Source organism: Salvelinus fontinalis, chromosome 2 (genome assembly GCF_029448725.1).
Source record: "Salvelinus fontinalis isolate EN_2023a chromosome 2, ASM2944872v1, whole genome shotgun sequence".
NCBI lineage: Eukaryota > Metazoa > Chordata > Actinopteri > Salmoniformes > Salmonidae > Salvelinus > Salvelinus fontinalis.
In genome coordinates, this window is record NC_074666.1 from 64,312,441 (window position 1) to 64,329,194 (window position 16,754).

Sequence of the window (16,754 nt, forward strand, 5' to 3'; positions counted from 1 at the left end):
AAATAAAAAATCTAATTATACAAACACATTAACCCCCCAAAAATGTTAATGTTTTTTTCTTAATGATTTAGGTGGTTTTATGATTCAAAATCAGTTTTACATTGCCGATCGCAGTGAAATGTTCCTGACTCGAGTCACCGTTGATGGACATGTCAGGCATAGGGCTTTGCTGCTTTCTCTATGACGCTAGTTTAATTAGTTTAACAAGATAATGTGCTAGGCTAGTTTGTTTGTTTGAACCTGAGTGTTACTGAGGGAGTTATCACACCAAATTGGATTGGTGCGGTTTTTCCGAACTCTGGTGCATTTTCCCCCTTAGTTTGGTTAGCTTGGACTGGTGTGAACACTATCTGCAAACAACGCACCATGGTTCGTTTAAAAAGGGTAGTCAGATTCAATTCGGACCGTGGTGCGTTTCTCTGCAGGTGAGAATGCAGTCCAGACCAAACACAGGAAAAGAACCAGAGTCTTGCACTAGTATTGGTTGTTTGACTGCTGTAAGAAATTGTAATAGAGACTGGAAACTAGTAATAACAACATTTCAACATAAGTCATCTTTTATACATAAGTCATCTTTTATACATAAGTCATCTTTTATACATAAGTCATCTTTTATACAAAATACACATACTCCTCATTTCTCTTGGACATATGCTGGACTTATTAAGACACCAACTACAGACACACATAATTCCCCTCCCCCATGATAACCACAGACACACACAACTCAGGGTTGGAGCTCAAGACAAAGAACTATCTCAGGAACCAATGGAACGTGGACACCAGGCCTGTTCAGGACTACCCAAGACCCAGATCGACCAATCGGAAGGCCAGACTTCCAGATCAACCTACTTTGCTTGTTGTCTATATAAAACTGTACAACTGTTGAAACTACCTCTTTCCGGACGATTTCATACAAATCAGACAGAAAGAGCCGTGCCGCACGCTTTGCCTAATATCTTTACACTTGGGGCGGCAGGGTAGCCTAGTGGTTAGAGCGTTGGACTAGTAACCGAAAGGTTGCAAGTTCAAATCCCCGAGCTGACAAGGTACAAATCTGTCGTTCTGCCCCTGAACAGGCAGTTAACCCACTGTTCCTAGGCCGTCATTGAAAATAAGAATTTGTTCTTAACTGACTTGCCTAGTTAAATAAAGGTAAAATAAAAAAAAAAATAAAAATAAACACTTGAATAAATCTGCCTTATTATAAAATTATACACCTTGTCATATGTCTCCTCTTGTTCTCCTGTCTCCAGTAAAACGAATTATTAACACTGCGAACATTTGATGAAATGCAAGTAGCATCATAATTTGAGATTTTCTGAGTAGCAGTGCACTTATGAGCGCATCCGATGCAGATTAGGGGAGATGGGGCTATACCGGGGATATAGGCTACTGGATACAGGCGATTCACGTCGCAGTTAATCGGCTATTGCGCTGTTTCCCCCGCATGTTGTTGGAAGACCAAAGTGAAAATAATATGAAGATTCCGACACAGGTGATTCTTGATGATAATCATAAATTGATTTAACTCAGGGGCTGACAAAAAAAATATATAAAAATCGGCCCTAGCATTTCAGCCACACCAGCCCCCCTTTAGAATGGGCAAAATGAGTGACCTACGTGACTTATAGCGTGGTATGATTGTTGGTTCTAGGAGTAGCAGTTCCAGTATCTCAGAAACGGCGGCCCTCCTGGGATTTTCACGCACAACAGTGTCTAGGGTTTACCGAGAAGGGTGCGACAAACAAAAAACATTCAGTCAGCGGTTGTGAGCCAAAAAAAGCATGTTGGCTGTGAGCCAAAAAAAAGCTTGTTGATAAGAGAGGTCGGAGGAGAATGGAAAAAATTGTGCAACCTAACAGGCAGACCACAAACAGGCAAATAATGGTGCAGTACAATAGTGTTGTGCAGAACGGCATCTCGGAACACACAACTCGTCGGTACTTGTCACGGATAGGCTATTGCAGAAGACGACGACCACACCGGGTTCCACTCCTATCAGCTACAAACAAGAAGAAGCGGCTCAGGTGGGTACGAGATCACCAACACTGGACAACTGAGGAGGGGAAAAACATTGCCTGGTCCGACGAATACTTGTGCCTTTTGCATCATGCTGATGGCAGAGTCAGGATTTGGTGTTGGCTGCATGAGTCAATGGCCCCATCCTTCCTGGTGTCAACGGTACAGGCTGATGGTGGTGTATAATATAGAGCCAAAATGGCAGTACATGTATCAGTGTGTGTGTCTCTCTCTGTTTTATGCCCTCTCTATGCCCACTACACATGGCATCACTGGGACCAGAAGACCAGGGAACTACACTGCCTGTGCTGGGCCAAGCAAATCCTTTCCCCTTAGGGTAACACTTTATTTTAAGGGTCCTTACTAGGGCTGTGGTGGTTATTACATTTTGTTAGCAGGTGATTGTCAAGCAAATAATTGCCGATCTCACGGTATTTTACCGTTAATTAACATAAACACACTTAGCATCTCCTGGCTTCCACACAAAGCCTACAAGCCACCGATGCAGACCTTTAGAACATCTACATTTTAAAAAGTCTATTTAAATCCATTTAATTAGCCTACACTATCACGATAAATCCATTCTTTATTTTAGACCGGTCTAAAAAAAACATGATATGAAGAAAATGTAGTCTATTAGTCTAGAAGAACAGAATAGCATACTCTTGAGTTGTCCTTATGTTAGGCCATGATCTGGCTATGCCATTATGGCTGTGGGATACACTAGTTCATTTAGCAGACATCGTACCCTAAAAATAATCCATACCTTCTGTGGCCAGGTATCTCAATTCTTATTAGCCAATGGCCATCACGTGATAGGGTCCTTCTCACAGGCATCTCGGGTTCTTCTTACAGGCTACAAATGAAGACAGACACATCGGGGGACAACTGCAAGTGTTCTTATCGAATTCCAAGGCGCATATTGGAGATGTTTTAAAAACTGTCCACGTTTACTTTTCATCAGCCAACAAGATGAGTAGGCCTAATGGACAACAAAAGCCCTAGCCTATGTCAATCTACTATCCCCATTGTACAAAAGTTGACCTATTCTATTGGTCAACATGTCCTTCTTTGTGAGAAATAAATATTCCAAACATAGTCTGGGACAGTTGTGAGATGCGATAGATCCCATTTTTTAAAAAATGTTTAAAAGCAATGAGGCTGAATGCAACAGATCAGAACGTTTAGCTTAAAATGTTGATAAACTATCAAGCAATTTTATTCACATTATAAGTGCAGCAAAGCCCACATGGCAGTAGGCTAAAACCACGAATGTTCCAAAATACAATCAATTAGGGGGAAAACACCATTCCCAAAAGTGACCGCCAATGCGATTTATGCATGCATTGCTTTATTATAAAGGTGCATTTTTATGGTGAAAATGATCTTTCCTAAATTTCAAACTCACGCATGCCAGTTAGGCTCTACACCGGTTGTAAAGCAGATGTATGTGCTTCATTTTAAGAAGTTATTTGGCCACTTTAGTTGTGATACAAACCTTATCAAAACATGTGCGCTATACCACGCTAGGCTAGGCTACATGAGGTGTGCGACTATGATTTGAAAAAGTCATGCAACAGGCATGCACTGTTTCTTGACTTATTTCACACAAGCTGGGCACCAATCACAAATGATAATATAATATAAGTGATAAGATAATATTGTCACCCATCAGACTATTCTTGATTTAATCTTGCCTTTACATGTACTAATGTATGTGTGAACTTTGTTTTGATTCAGAATAGACCATTATCATGCATCTGCGAAACAGGAGCAGGGGGGGAAATGGATGTAATCTATGCACTTAAATAGCAAATGGCTTTTCCCATGGTTCATTTTCATGCCAGCCAGGTAGACTTTACTCCTGTTGTAAAGTGAAACATTGTTCTTAATATTCGGAAAAGTTCATAAATAAATAAATATATAGTAGGCCTAGTCTATAGAAAGCTTATGGAACCTCCACTTTTTTCCATCACTATTTTCTCTCACAATTGCATAGCCTATAGAAATGTTGCGCAACTTAAGCTCATGGGCTCTCAAGTGTTTGATTAGATATTCGATTATTTTGCATTGACGACAGAGTGATTAGAGGGACAATAGAGTGCTGAATAACAGGCAGTTAAAGTTTGGTAGGCTACTAATGACTATTAGCAGCATCACTATTAGCAGGAGAAGCCTAGTTACCATGACTAAACGGTCATGTGGAATTTGACTGTGGTCATGACTCATTAACGCCGGTGTGAAGGTAATAAGGTCACTGTAACAGCCCTAGTCCTTACTAAACCATTTATAAAGCATGTATAAGGCATTTACAAACTGTTTGCTCACCATTTATTAATCATTACTCCCACATTTGTAAATGTTTGTAAACTATTTATTCACACATGTATATACAGTGCATTCGGAAAGTATCCATACCCCTTTGCTTTTTCCACATTTTGTTACGTTACAGCCGTGTTCTAAAATGAGACTGAAAAACAGCTTCTATCTCAAGGCCATCAGACTGTTAAACAGCCATCACTAACATTGAGTGGCTGCTGCCAACATACTGACTCATCTCTAGCTACTTTAATAATTAAAAATTGGATGTAAGAAACGTATCACTAGCCACTTTAAACAATGCCCCTTTATATAATGTTTACATACCCTACATTACTCATCTCATATGCATATACTGTACTCTATACCATCTACTGCATCTTGCCTATGCCGTTCAGTCATCGCTCATCCATATATTTTTATGTACATATTCTTATTCATTCCTTTACACTTGTGTGTATAATGTAGTTGTTGTGAAATTGTCAGATTACTTGTTAGATATTACTGCATGGTCAGAACTAGAAGCACAAGTATTTCGCTACACTCACATTAACATCTGCTAACCATGTGTATGTGACAAATAAAATTTGATTAGAATTTTGATTTGATTTGATTGGAAATGTATCCAAATAATTGTTTTCCTCATCAATCTACAGGCAATACTCCATACTTTTTGCAAATGTATTTAAAAAAAAAATGAATACCTTATTTACATAAGTATTCAGACCCTTTGCTATGAGACTCGAAATTGAGCTCAGGTGGATCCTGTTTCCATTGATCATCCTTGAGATGTTTCTACAACTTGATTGAAGTCCACCTGTGGTAAATTCAATTGTTAGAACATTATTTGGAAAGGCACACACCTGTCTATATAATGTCCCACAGTTGACAGTGCATGTCTGAGCAAAAACCAAGCCATGAGGTCGAAGGAATTGTCCGTAGAGCTCCAAAATAGGATTGTGGTCAGGCACAGATTTGGGGAAGGGTACCAAAAAAATTCTGCAGCATTAAAGGTCCCCAAGAACACAGTGGCATCCATCATTCTTAAATGGAAGAAGTTTGGAACCACCAAGACTCTTCCTAGAGCTGGCCAGCCTGCCAAACTGAGCAATTGGGGGAAAGGGCCTTGGTTAGGGAGGTGACCAAGAACCCGATTGTCACTCTGACAGAGCTCCAGAGTTATTTTGTAGACATAGGAAAACCTTCCAGAAGGACAACCATCTCTATAGCACTCCACCAATCATTCCTTTATGGTAGAGTGGCCAGACGGAAGCCAATCCTCAGTAAAAGGTACGACAGCCCGCTTGGAGTTTGCCAAAAGGCAGCTAAAGGACTGTCAGACCATGAGAAACAATATTCTCTGCTCTGATGAAACCAAGATTGAACTCTTTGGCCTGAATGCTAAGTGTCACGTCTGGAGGAAACCTGGCACCATCCCTACGGTGAAGCATGGTGGTGGCAGCATCATGCTGTGGGGATGCTTTTCGGATGGAGGGACTTGGAGACTAGTGAGAATCGAGGGAAAGATGAACGGAGAAAACTACAGAGAGATCCTTGATGAAAAACTGCTCCAGAGCGCTCAGGACCTCAGACTGGGGCGAAGGTTCACCTTCCAACAGGACAACAACCCTAAGCACACAGCTAAGACAACGCAGGAGTGGCTTTGGGACAAGTCTCTGAATGTCCTTGAGTGGCCAAGCCAGAGCCCAGACTTAAACCCGAACGAACATCTCTGGAGAGACCTGCAAATAGCTGTGCAGCGACGCTCCCCATCCAACCTGAGAGAGCATGAGAGGATCTGCAGAGAAGAATGGGAGAAACTCCCCAAATATCAAATCAAATCAAATGTATTTATATAGCCCTTCTTACATCAGCTGATATATCAAAGTGCTGTACAGAAACCCAGCCTAAAACCCCAACAGCAAGCAATGCAGGTGTAGAAGCACGGTGGCTAGGAAAAACTCCCTAGAAAGGCCAAAACCTAGGAAGAAACCCAGAGAGGAACCAGGCTATGAGGGGTGACCAGTCCTCTTCTGGCTGTGCCGGGTGGAGATTATAACAGAACATGGCCAAGATGTTCAAATGTTCATAAATGACCAGCATGGTCAAATAATAATAATCACAGTGAACAGGTCAGGGTTCCATAGCTGCAGGCAGAACAATTGAAACTGGAGCAGCAGCACGGCCAGGTGGACTGGGGACAACAAGGAGTCCTTATGCCAGGTAGTGTGAGGCATGGTCCTAGGGCTCAGGTCTTCCGAGAGCGAGAAAGAAAGTTTAGAATTAGAGAGAATACTTAAGTTCACACAAGACACCGGATGATACAGGTGTGCAAAGCTTGTAGCTTCATACCCAAGAAGACTCGAGGCTGTAAGGTGCTTCAACAAAGTACAGAGTAAAGGGTCTGAATACTTACGTAAATGTGATATTTTCTTCTTTAAAAAAAAAATACATTTGCAAACATTTCTAAAAACCTATTTTTGCTTTGTCATTATAGGGTTTTGTGTGTAGATGAATGAGGGGAAAAAATATTTAATCCATTTTAGAATAAGGCTGTAAGGTAACAACACTTGGAAAAAGTCAAGGGGTCTGAATACATCCCGAATGCACTGTATATTTCCTTAAACATCCTATGTTGTGCGCTTGTTCTTTTACCAGGTAGAGCAGGAAAGTCTACCAATGCCAGGCCCATCTTTTTGTGAGAAATTACACTGGTCACTCAAAACATTTATTTAGTATTAATGAAGTATAAATAGCTGCAAAAAGACTTAACTAATGATTAGTAAATGGTTAATTGATGTGGGCTCAATGATTAATAAATGGTGACCACACAATTTATAAATGCCTTATAAATGGTTTATTTCAGACCTTTAAAATAAAGTGTTCTCCTGATTTCTTCTATTGAATTACATGTACCTAATATTTAAACACTTATCTAAAGTGGGCAGAGGGGAACACTTGAAATACACCAATTTGAAATATCTAGTTAGGCTGTTATAAGGTATTATATGAGCCAATGGCATTTATTCAGTGATTTTTCTCATTTGTCTAATATGTGTTTATTCATTCCCAACTACTTTAACACTTTGAGTAACACTTTAAGGGTCCGTAATAAACCATTTACCGAAAAAACGAGAGTTCCTTAATATTTGGGCTTCCAGAATTCCAGCTCCTTAATGTTTGGGCTGCCAGACTTCCAGTTCCTTAATGTTTTGGCCGCCAGACTTCCAGTTCCTTAATGTTTTGGCTGCTAGACTTCCAGTTCCTTAATGTTTTGGCTGTATCTCTCTCCCCCTCTCTTTTCTTTTATTTAATCTAATATACAACCTTCAGTGTTTGTCAAAGAACGATGTCGGGACTAGTTCATGTGGATGCGGATAGATTTCCAGCGTTGTGTGCTTCGTTTGACAGTGCCTTGCGTTTATGTGTATATTTCTGCCAAGTCGTGACAGGCCTTTCAACAAATGAAATAAGCGGAAGATAGGTGGGACATTCCAGCCTTCAGTGCTGTGACTATGTAATGTAACCCGACACCAGAGTCACTTGTTACTCCAGCTCATAAACTCACTCGCTGGGCTCAAGAGACAGATTCAGAAGCGAATAAACTGATCAAACAATTAAAACACACCGACAGTCCACGAATTGATCTTTATTGTAATACATCACGTTTTTTTGTTAAAAGCACAGTATAGATGTGTAGAAGATGGCCATTGCCTTACCTATGTGTTATAAAAGCCAATCGAACGAGTCGTTAGGCTATATTGCAAGTAGCCTAGTGTCCAAATGTTCCTCCGAATGCACCTTCCACAATTAGCCTACTATAGTAGGTATGAAATATATGTCATACAATATACAGCAAAAATATTAGGCCTAACTGGCAGTACATGATCTGTGTTTGTGTGCGTGACTGTGTTTTTCTGTTTTTTTCCAGAGCAAATTATCTGTAATTTCTCACAGACACACTCGGACCAGCAGAACCAGAACCTTTAGCAAAAAAAGTATTAATTTCCCACATTTAGCATTGACGGCCTCAAGAGCTCTTTTTTGGTTTCTCTAACTTTTTCGCCACCACCCTTCCGTTTTTCTGTTTTGCCTATCAGAGTCAGAGCGGTCCCACTCTCTTTGATGATGCGCGTTTGCGTTTGAATGAGAATTTGCGCCCTGATTGAACAGTAACACCACAAACAATGTTAAACATGCTAGTGCAAAGGTTTCATTCGTTCACGATTGTTGGTCCAAAGATGGGGAAACACTGATACTGCGATGTAATTGAATGCACTCGAGATGCACCGGACATTCTTTCCTGCCCTCCCTTCCCAAACATCCCTTTGGAATCCTCCCATTTCTACACCGTGCCTGCAACATACCTGTCGTGGGCTCGGCTATACTATACTACACAGAGCAACTGTACATCGAGCTCTGTAAACATCTTGAGGTTGCTCGGTGAGACTGGTTGTGGGCGGAGCGCAGCTCGAGTTGACCATTCCGATTAGTTTTACATCGCTGTGTCCACCCCATACAGAACCAGTGCACTTCCAGCGGTCAACTTCAAACTATTTGTTTTTGGGTTTCGGACCTATTCGAACATTTGTTTTATTCCCTTGCCAGAGAAGAGGCGAGAGGGAGGGGTACAGAGTGCATAATGAAGGATACGGATAAACGGCATGAAGGAGGCGGAAGGAGAACGGGAACAGAAAAATCTGAGAAAGATCAGGTTTGGTTGACTATTATAAACTGAGCAATTTCGAACATTAAATAACCTTTGGGTATACGCATGGCAAAATCGTGCGTAAATTACGCTACAATATGTTATGCACCATGTGATTCTGTTTATTTGTTAAATGTTTCGCCGAATGCAACAAATATAGCGTTAACAGATTTATCATATAATAAATAAAACGTTTATTCCAAAATATACATTTTACTCGGATGTAATTTAGGAGTCAAATTTGCAGTACTCCGGGAGTTTGACCCAAGTGGGATTACGCAGATATAGGTAAAAATTGACGCCCGTCAATTGTCAAAACAGACACGCAAAACATCATGGACTAGCTGGGAGAGTGATAGCCTATCCCTATACTGCCCTATCAAGCAAAACAGCAGTAGATGCACATTTGGTCAAACTTAGTTATTTAAATTTTTATACATCAAATACATGCTTTATAATGTGGACACATAACCTGCCTCCATTGTGTTGTGTTATGGAGAAAATGGGAGTCATGTTTGCAGTAACTGCAAAAAGTTACAGTGAACCCCCCCAAAAATGCCAGTAACTGCCTTTTACCTTGGTTTCACTGAGCGTTGGGCTGCAGTGTGTACTGTTTACCTTGGTATTATTTATTGTTCTTTGCTGATACAAGTATCGAACTACATGACACTGACAGCCACATGCAAATAAATATATGAAAACAAGTTTGTGTAAACAAATAAAATCGTCATGGAAACGTATTTCAGTGGGTGTACCAAGCAAGAAGGCAGTAACTGCAGTCTAGGGTCAAAGGTCATGTCTAATCTCATAGTAAGACAACAGATAACCACATCTCCAATGATATGCCTACAATAAAAAAACGTTGAAGTCCTTTTTCTCAGTTTCACTCTATGAGCAGTTACTGCTCTTTTGCTTGGTAGGGTAGTGTGCCTTAACTCTCCAACCAGAGGTAAATTGCAGTAAATAGTCTGTGACAACGTCACCTCAATGGGAGTTCAGACTTGTGGTTGTCATTTAAATATAATTCCCTCAATCGCATCAACCAATGACTGAAATTCAGTAGTCTAGAAGTGCTTACAAGCACCACTAAACGTTTTGTAACTTAATCTTGATCTTACAGTTCCACCAAACCTGTTGTAACCTCATCTTGATATAGCCTACATTCGTCTATGCCAGTAGCTTTACATTCATTGCCAAAAAATCTACCGACTCAGGGCTATAGCGTAAGGCCATTGTGTTTGGCAAATAAATAAATAAAATCTGCACAACTGTAAATTGATCATAAATGGCACAGAATTCCTGTGGTGACGTGGATACAAGAATAACTTCATTTTCAATCCTTGTGACAATTACTTATTGACAATGACTATTCAGCAGGAGTTTAGGGTGCTAAGAGGTATCTCAAAAATGAACATGTCAATAACAGAGCCGTATGTTATCTTTTACACTGAACAAAAATATAAATGCAACATGTAAAGTGTTGGTCACATGTTTCATGAGCTTAAATACAAGATCACCGTCATTTTCCATATGCACAAAAAGCTTATTTCTCTCACATGTTGTGCACAAATGTTTACATCCCTGTTAGTGAGCATTTCTCTTTTGCCAAGATAATCCATCCACCTGACAGATGTGACATATCAAGAAGTTGATTAAACAGCATGATCATTACACATTTGCACCTTGTGTTGGGGACAATAAAATGCCACTTTGGGGACAATAAAATGCCACTGTTTTGTCAAACAGCACAATGTCATCGATGTCTCAAGTTTTGAGCGTGCAATTGGAATGCTGACTGCAGAGCTGTTGCCAGATAATTGAATGTTAATTTCTCTACCATAAGCCAATTTGGCAGTACGTCCAACCGGCCTCACAACCGCAGACCATGTCTAACCACACGAGACCAGAACCTCCACATCCGGCTTCTTCACCTGCAGGATCATCTGAGACCAGCCACTCAGACAGCTGATGAAACTGAAGAATTTCAGAAACGGACTCAGGGAAGTTCATCTGCTTGCTCGTTGTCCTCACCAGAGTCTTGACTTGACTGCAGTTTGGCATGGTAACTGACATTCAAATGCCCACCTTCGAGGGCCACTGGCATGCTGGAGAAGTGTGCTCTTCACGGATGAATACCGGTTTCAACTGTACTGGGCAGATGACAGTGTAGGCGAGCGGTTTGCTTATGTCAACATTGTGAACAAAGTGCCCCATGGTGGGGTTATGGTATGGGCAGGAATAAGCTACGGACAACAAACACAATTGTATTTTATCAATGGCAATTTGAATGCATTGAGATCCTGAGGCCCATTGTCATGCCATTCATCCGCTGCCATCACCTCATGTTTCAGTATGATAATGCAGGCCCCATGTCACAAGGATTTGTACACAATTCCTGGAAGCTGAAAATGTCCCAGTTCTTCCGTAGCTTGCACACTCACCAGACATGTCACCCATTGAACATGTTTGGGATGCTCTGGATCGACGTGTACAACAGCCTGTTCCAGTTTCCACCAATATCCAACAACTTCGCACAGCCATTGAAGAGGAGTGGGACAACATTCCACAGGCCACAATCAGCAGCATGACGCGAAGGATAAGTGTTGCGTTGCATGAAGCAAATGGTGATCAAAACAGATACTGACTGGTTTTCTGATCCACGCCCCTACTGGGAATACAGATGCATATCTGCATTCCCAGTCATGTGAAATCCATAGATTAGGGCCTAATGAATTCATTTCAATTGACTGATTTCCTTATATGAACTGTATCTCGGTCAAATCTTTGAAATTGTTGTACGTTGCACATTTTTGTTCAGTGTAAGTATCCACAAGTTTGCACCTATACTTGTAATAACTGGGGACATGGGCTGGGAACCATGTGAGGTGAGATGGAAGGTGTGTATGGTGAGACTTTGGAATAGACTGTTGGATATGCCAATTGCCAGAAAAGCCAGCTGGGATCTACATAGGGGGAGCATGGGGACCTGAAATGTCTGACCTTTTCCAACAGTTGGACTGTGAACAGTTGTATGAAAACCAAATTAAGAGAGACACAGATGCTGTTTAAAAAAACAACTAATGATGCAATACGGAAAGAAATGGGTGGATTAACCATAAACCCAAATTGAGAACCTTTTGTTTCATTAATGTTGCATTTGTGTGTGAGCAATATTATGTACAACCACCTAAAAGCAAGAGATTGCTATGTGCACAGGTAAGATCAGGGATATTGCTCCTGCGTATTGAAACAGGTAAGATCAGGGATATTGCTCCTGCGTATTGAAACAGGTAAGATCAGGGATATTGCTCCTGCGTATTGAAACAGGTAAGATCAGGGATATTGCTCCTGCATATTGAAACAGGTCGGTGTAATTGTGAAATGGAAGAGGAAAGACTATGTAACTTTTGTGACCTCAAAGAAATAAAGAATGAAATCGATTTGATCATCTATTGCTCTTTCTACCACAATATACCCTTGTCCTTATTCCTGAAAGCCCACCAGATATACTCTGGCATTGTGTGGTGATTGATGAGTAGAAACTGAAAAGTTTTTCTGTCTATTTCCGTTTGCGGAAATTTTTAGATAAAGCCTGTAATAAAATAAATAAAAAGTGCAACCTATAATTAAATTAAAAAAATAATTAGCTCATATAAAGCAAATGGCAGGTATTTATATAGATTGTGGGCCTGTCTCACACTTAAATCTTCCCTTTGTGCTAGATTGGGTTTAAACGCCTTCCATTTAATTTTTTCTGTATTTATTTATCCGGATTTAATTTGATAATTTTTTACTGCCCTAGGGTTATAATTATTGCTCGGATAACCTTATTTACTATTATGTTTTGATATCTTTTTCACTCTTTATGCGGTGCGCACTGCACAGAAAATCGGAAGAATTATCTCTGTGAATTATTGAAATGTCTGTGAATCAAAATAAAATGTCCATTCATTCATTCACTTACAGACCATAAATGTAGGTTATGAGTAACAGTTGACCCATACATTCTGTCTGTATGCAGCCTCTCACAAACTAAACTTGTGAAGATAAGACATGATAGCCCACATGCTGGTATATAGTGTACTATGCATGAAAGTCATTGATCCAAAAAAAATAAACAAAGGAGAGACAAGCAATTGAAGGCTGGACATCTTCAAGAGAGCAAATAAAGAGACACTAACCAGGTTTCCATTCAACCATTTCATCTGGGTGAATTGCTGTACCTGACGCATTAAAAAAAGTCACGACCGGGTTAATGGAAACAGGAAATGTAGGGACAATTTCGAAAATGTCAACAGACAATTTGTTTGTTTGACATGGTGGGATCTTTTTGTATGGGTAAAATGTATTATGTGCGAAATGGCGGTAGAAAACGCCTTTTATGCGCCAATATTGATTTAATAACCATCATATTGAAGTTAACTTGGAGTCACGCGATGATATGTTGTGTGGTCCTCCCACTATGACTTGGGAAAGCATGTGCAGTGCGCACCGCATAGAGTGAAAAAGATATCAATACATAATAGTAAATAAGGTTATCCGAGCAATAATTATAACCCTAGGGCAGTAAATAATTATCAAATTAAATCCAGATAAATAAATACAGAAAAAATTAAATGGAAGGCGTTTAAACCCAATCTAGCACAAAGGGAAGATTTAAGTATGAGACAGGCCCACAATCTATATAAATACCTGCCATTTGCTTAATAGGAGCTAATTATTTTTATAATTTAATTATAGGTTGCACTTTTTATTTATTTTATTAGGCTACAGACAAAATAAGTTATGAACTTGGCAAAAGTACACAGTGATGAGTTTGATGCTCCATTCCAATAAATATTGAGGATCTTATTCTGGTGACATAATGATTCATGTGTGGCTGTTGTTTCTTATCAAATGTGTTTTATTCAGTCATCAGCAATGCCTCGAGGTGGAGGATAATTTTTTCCCACAGTTCTTTTTTAGGTGGTTTGCTTGTTGTGGGTCCTGCTGTGGCTGAGCAGGCCAATCCTGGAGCCACAGACCCGTCTACAGGCGCTGCAAGTGAGGTTGGAGGGGATGGAAGTGTAATTTTTCATTGGCCAGAGTTGTGCGAATGTCCTCATAGTCTAATGTAGCTTGGTGTGTAAATTGTTGCCATGTGGCTCTGTTTAGTGTAGAGTTCCCCGTTTGTTATGTTTATTTTTTGAGGTGGGTTTTAAGGATGTCTGTACCTTTTTTATTTTGCCCCCTTGCGTTCACCCCTGCCAGATGCCAGTACAGCAGTTGTTTGGGCAGTGTCCTGTCCATCGGAGTTGATTTGGGATTCTATGCTTGGGATGTTGGCCTGGGTCAGGACGCAGGTCCGTCGATCCTCCCTCTTGATGTTTAGTATTTTCCTCAAGAACAGTTGCTGCCGACGTTCCAGTTTTTGAATGTGCCTTTTGTATGTCACCCACGTCTCACAGCCATAGAGAGGGTTGGGATTATGACAGCCATGTACACTATGCGTTTCGTGTTGGTTCTGAGGTTGTGGTTTTTGGACGCGTGATTTGTCCGTTTTCCAAAGGCTGTGCTGGCGCAGCATTTCCTGATCTGTATTACTTCCTCAATGGTGACTCGTTGTGAGAGGTGACTGCCAAGGTAAGCAAAGTGTTCCACGTTGTCAAGTGGTTCACTTCCAACGTGAGTTGCTATCAGATTTGGTGGTTGTCCTTGGGCAGGTTGGTGGAGCACCTTTTTGTTTTCTGTAAGTTCAGGCTCAGTCCCAGACTCTTGTATGCTTCGGAGATGCTTTTGAGGGCAGTTTAGGGGGTCTGCTTTGGAGTGAGCGATAATTGCACAGTTGTCTGCATATTGGAGGTCCTTGACTGTGGTAGTTCTCACTTTGATTTTGGTGGTCCTCACACATTTGCTGTCTTAAAATGTCATCTAAAAGGGGATTACATTTGAAAAAAATCCTACATCTGTTGTGGAAGAGAAAATGCAAATTACCTGCAATTCTACACTTTTGCTGTTTTATAGGACTCCATTGGGCACAGACTTCAATTCAACGTATATTCCAAGTTGGTTCAAGGTTGAAACAGTGGTGATTCAACCAGTGTGTGTCCAGTGGGCCATCTCATGCTTTTGTTCACATTTTGTCATGAGGCTGAGAAAAAATGGTGCCGTTTTACAGCTAATTTCCTGCAATTTTTCTATCATATGCTATCTGGGGGCCCCATTAATTCTTAAATGGAAGAAGTTTGTAACCACCAAGACTCTTCCTAGAGCTGGCCGCCCGGCCAAACTGAGCAATCAGAGGAGAAGGGCCTTGGTCAGGGTGGTGACCAAGAACCCGATGGTCACTCTAACAGAGCTCCAGAGTTCCTCTGTTGAGATGGGAGAACCTTCCAGAAGGACAATCATCTCTGCAGCACTCCACCAATCAAGCCTTTATGGTAGAATGGTCTCTGGTCTGATGAAGCCAAGATTGAACTCTTTGGCCTGAAATTTTTGGGGAAATTCTAAAGAAGAGAGATACTGTAGATTAGCAAAAATGGAGCAGTTAACCATGCACTGCAACAGTGCATAGTTAAGGCCCAACGAACATAGTTGGCTCTTAGCTTTTATAGAAAAAGTACAACCTCTTGTCTACAAGGCAGTTTAGCAGATGTGGGGAAACAGGGACGGAACATAGTGTAAAAGGCAATTGGTTTGTCTGTGCAGATTAAGATAGCCGAGGTTGATAGCACGAGGGCTCAACCGTATAGCTGCGTTTGGTCACAGTTCACACTATAATGTGCTTCTTTCTGCAAGGTTTTTTACAGCTGACTTCCTGCAGATAGTAAACTCATGGGATGTCTCACATGCTACTGTTGCACCTAAACGGATCTTAGCTATATGCCCAGTCTTCTGACTAAGTCACACAAAGACAAGTTTGTATCAGATTAGAAAAAGCACCAGCATATAACAAGAGACTATTCTTTAAGCAGTTAAACACTGGATAGCATGACTAATTATATAATTTTCCACAACAATGCCAAGCGTCACGTCTGGAAGAAACCTGCAGCATCATGCGGTGGAGATGTTTTTCAGCGGCAGGGACTGGGAAACTAGTCAGGATCGAGGTAAAGATGAACGGTGCTAAGTACAGAGAGATCCTTGATATAACCCTGCTCCAGAGCACTCAGGACCTCAGACTGGGGTGAAGGTTCACCTTCCAACAGGACAACGACCCCTAAGCACACAGCCAAGGCAACGCACGAGTGGCATCAGGACAAGTCTCTGAATGTCCTTGCATGGTCCAGCCAGATCACGGACTCGAACCCGATCGAACATCTCTGGAGAGACCTGAAAATACCTTTGCAGCAACGCTCCCCATCCAACCTGACAGAGCTTGAGAAGATCTGCAGAGAAGAATGGGAGAAGCTCCCCAAATACAGGTGTGCCAAGCTTGTAGCGTCATACCCAAGAATACTCAAGGCTTTAATTGCTGCCAAAGGTACTGAGTAAATGGTCTGAATACTTATGTAAATGTGATATCAGTTTTTTATTGTTAATACATTTGCGAAAATGTATTTTTTTTTTTTGCTTTGTCATAATGGTGTATTATGTGTAGATTGATGAGGGGGGGAAACAATTGTGGAAAAAGGCAAGGGGTCTGAATACTTTCCGAACGGACTGTAAATAGCGAATGGAGGACGCTTTCCCGTGGTTAATTTCGTGCCAGCCAGGTAGGCTATAC

At 40.9% G+C, this 16,754-nt stretch overlaps 1 protein-coding gene across 1 annotated transcript in view; it reads left to right on the top strand.

Moving 5' to 3' along the window:
• The first annotated feature begins 8,738 nt into the window (after positions 1 to 8,738).
• The window catches only part of LOC129868359 (transient receptor potential cation channel subfamily M member 4-like), a 67,505-nt gene continuing 59,489 nt past the window's right edge, over positions 8,739 to 16,754 (top strand). Inside the window, exon 1 of the mRNA XM_055942284.1 lies at positions 8,739 to 9,055. Within this exon, the coding sequence (XP_055798259.1) occupies positions 8,984 to 9,055 (72 nt within the window). The 5' untranslated portion in view covers positions 8,739 to 8,983. The remainder of the gene's footprint in view (positions 9,056 to 16,754) is intronic.